Genomic DNA, 3,685 nt, shown 5'->3' with positions numbered 1-3,685 from the left:
AAAAACACACTTTTATACTTTGGCTTTTAACACACCGTGATTTTTGTCTTTCTTGGCACCTAAAACATACCTGCTGTGAACCCGTATGTGTATGTCTCTTTTTATCTATTTATCTTTTTTATCTCTTTATTTGTTTTATCTATTTCCTTTTAACTTTTTTTTTTTCTATCTATTGTACAGCACTTTGGCTACCCCTGTGGTTTTTAAAATGTGCTATATAAATAAAGTTGATTGATTGATTGATGTGTGGATGAATGGGTGAATAACTGAATGTAGTGTGAAGCACTTTGGGCTCCTTGGACTATTCAAGTGCAAGCCATTTACCTAAAACGTTGCAGGCAGCATGATTTTAAATGGTCGTTTCTCCCACAACTAACAGAAAAGTAAATGCCAAAGTAAAATTGAAACGGTTTTAGTTTTATTTTGGTAGCTTTGGTCATTCATTGTTGCACAACAGCATCTCTTGATAAAATCATTGGTGCATCTATTTAAACCATGCAACACCAACAAAAATGGACAGAATTATATAACAAACTAACACAGAGCACACATTTACAGCTTTACTAAAAACGGCATCAGCAGTATGTGCATCAACATGAAACATTACAGGAGGAAAATGCAGTTATTTCACATGAATCGGTAAACTGAACATAGCTGTCACTGTACTGAAGGTCACAGGTGGAAAAAGGCAGCTGTAGACAAACCAACAAAGGCTTTAAAAGAGTGGAAATAATAAAAATAATTGTGCAGGTTGTAAGCGCAGGACACACAAGAGAAACTCGGCCATTCCTGTCAGCCATGCATGGTGGCATCAGAACCAACCCAACTGAAACTGTGGGGAAATGTGAAACAAAGCAAAAGACTGTCGATTTACAGAAACGCAGGAATGTGTGAGTGAAAGAAAAAAAAGGTGGAGGAGAGAAAGGAAAGAAGGATGACAAATAAAGGAAGGTGTGTATACCTCAGTAGTCCTATTGACCATCATCTGTTGCAGGGGGGGGACGAGGGAGGGAAACATCAGTTCAGTTAGGCTTGTTTGACTCGTGCACAGTAGAGGCAGCTGTGCAGAACAAACACTGAAGACATGGCTGGAGTGGCTAATTTTACTTTGCTCTCGGTGCGACTAATGTCAAAGTCAAACAGAACTCTGAACCTTCGATGTTTGTCTTTGACATTAGCAAATATTTGTTGAAAAATGTCAACATTTTTTCAGTAGTCAATCCAAAACTGTGGCTTAGCTAATGAAAACGCTCATAAAGCTTACATTTTTGCAGTAAATTGATAGAAAAATGCAACTTTAAAGAGTTGACGGCAGTAAAAAGGGGATTATCGTGAGCAGAATCAGTGCTCATCTAGTAAATATCCTGTGCTTCCAGCACAGCTGCTGTCACTCTGATGCTAATTCAGTTTTCTTTCTATAGACGGTGAGTTTATTAAACTAACAGCTGAGAAATGAGACAATTAAGTGCTACAAGATAAATCATTTACTTATTACAGTGTACATACATACTCTATTTATTTAGTTCAGTTCAGTCAGCTGTTTTAATGCAAAAAACAATTTATTTAACTAAATTTTACCTCCACAAATAGGCATTGGCTCAATTAGGATTGTTTCCTTTACTTAAAGATCAGTGAAAGTCACTTCTGTAAGTTATAGAAAATGTCTTTAAAATGTAGGTTGCAGGCTCTGTTATTGTCAGAGAAACATAGCATATTGTGAAAATTTGTGTGAAAAAAGGGTACTTAATCTTCAAAATTATGTATTGTAATATTGTATTGTACACGACTTTTGTGTGCACAAGCACTCTTTGCACATGAGGACCCAGGTTGTCACAGATTTAATGTTTGTGAGCTCGAACGAAATTCTGTAGCACAAATGCAGCAACTTCTAGACGTCACACATACAGTACCTCATGTATGCGCCATTAATACAAAAGTTTCGTAGCTGTGACCCAACAATAGTTTCACATAATCTACTATGCTATGCTAATGCTCTGTCTGCACTGCTTACTTGTGGATCCTTTATCCATAGCAGCCATTACCATTGCTAGTTGTTATATCTAACTCATAAGAGCTGTGCATCAGTGGCCTTTTTCTTTGTGTTTTTGGCAGCTGTACCAGGTAAATAGGATGTTAAAAATGTCATGTAGTTGCTGCTTTGTACATATTGTGTTGTTGGAGTATGTGTGGCATTCTAAGAGTACAAACCTAGTGGCATAGGTTCAGTAGTGTGTCCGGTCACAAGATGTATACCAATATAAGATTATCATTTCCTACTTGAAATTCTACAGATTTTCTACGAAAGACTAGTTTAGACATGGAAGAACCAAGACAAGATGCGTAAAACAAACCTCACACCTCAAAAAAAACAAAGAAATAGTTTTGCGACACCTATGAAGCATACGTTATAGTATGCTGTAGCTTCCCATTCTTCAACCCAATGCATATACATAACGAGTATGCATCGAGAACATTAAATGTTACGTCACAAGGCTTTACTTCATACAACATGTGATTCTTTTTTTGTGTTTTGACCCACTTAAATAGAAATTCAAAATAGGCTGCATTTTGTGCAGGTTAGGAGAGAAAACTCCTGTAACAACACATGTGAGAGTGTGTTTAAACAGGAGGACAATACAAGTTCCAGATGGGATGGGATTTCTTCAGATTAAATGCACGTTGCCGTTCACTTTGTGGAGCCAAATCATCTCGAACAACAGGATCAACGAAGCAGGATGTGCATGTGTGTTCATGTGGCCGTCTTTCTATTTACATTTCTGATCTATTCACTGTCGAAACCTGTGTGGAACCACTAGTCTTTTTCCCTAAACGCAGAGTAGTAGACAACCTGCAAGCTGCACTTTAAGAAATATTTCTACTTTAAACTCCTGTTTCCTAGATTTGGTCGACATTTTTTAAAAGCTCCAATGAGAAGATAGACACTGAACCATAAACTGAACTAAATAATTTAAAAGATCTTAGATAAAAAAATAAAATAAATTGTCTCAGCTGTTTATAGTAAATGCAGTTTTTCATAAAAATCTTGGTTTGATTAATCAGTGTAAACAATTAATTGGTTATATGTTTCCGAGCCATCTTCTCGTTGAATACAGAGATAATTATGCTCAGTAGCACTGTGACTGTACAGTACATGTTGCTGTTTATAGCTGATCTTATCTGACGCTTTCTTATGAGTCATTTTGCGCATGGCTGCATCCACGAAAGCACATATGGCATTTTTAGTAAATGCATAAATAAATCATGGTTAGACTCCACTGGGGTTTCTCACACAGTATAAATGGCGCCTCGCTGTAATATTAAATACAAATTTCAAACAGATTTAATGGAAAACTGTACTAAAATAAACCATTTTTACTCTAGCCACTTAAAACCCCACTTCAAAATGGACAAAATATCCCTTTGAAGTTAAGGTCATTTATTAAAAAGGAAAAAAAAAAACAGTCCCAAGAATATAAATCTTTGTTCCATCAGCAGGTAGCTAAACTCCCAGCTTTAAGCCCCCCCAACAAAAACCCATCCCTAAAATCCCCAGCTGTTTGCATGCAGCCTCAGATCTGACCACCATACAACCTGCAGACAGCGGCACACTCCATGCAGTGGACATTGCTACACTTAGACACCGGTGCAGCGAGGTAGGAGGGGGTGATGAAGGGTGGTAATCATT

The 3,685-nt window shown here is 37.2% G+C and overlaps 1 protein-coding gene across 17 annotated transcripts in view; it reads right to left on the bottom strand.

Annotated features, from left to right (window-relative positions):
- The window catches only part of ank2b (ankyrin 2b, neuronal), a 201,454-nt gene that overhangs the window by 65,040 nt on the left and 132,729 nt on the right, over nucleotides 1-3,685 (bottom strand). For 12 of the 17 annotated variants that reach the window (XM_017430288.3, XM_017430293.3, XM_017430282.3 and 9 more), the window contains one exon: nucleotides 962-985. The exons of the other annotated variants lie outside the window; for them this stretch is intronic. In XM_017430288.3, coding sequence (XP_017285777.1) covers nucleotides 962-985 — 24 coding nt within the window. The remainder of the gene's footprint in view (nucleotides 1-961; nucleotides 986-3,685) is intronic. 17 annotated transcript variants of the gene reach the window in all.

This window comes from Kryptolebias marmoratus, linkage group LG7, assembly GCF_001649575.2.
Source record: "Kryptolebias marmoratus isolate JLee-2015 linkage group LG7, ASM164957v2, whole genome shotgun sequence".
NCBI lineage: Eukaryota > Metazoa > Chordata > Actinopteri > Cyprinodontiformes > Rivulidae > Kryptolebias > Kryptolebias marmoratus.
The sequence above is the reverse complement of the archived record's forward strand: the minus strand, read 5'-3'. Positions and strand labels throughout refer to the sequence as shown.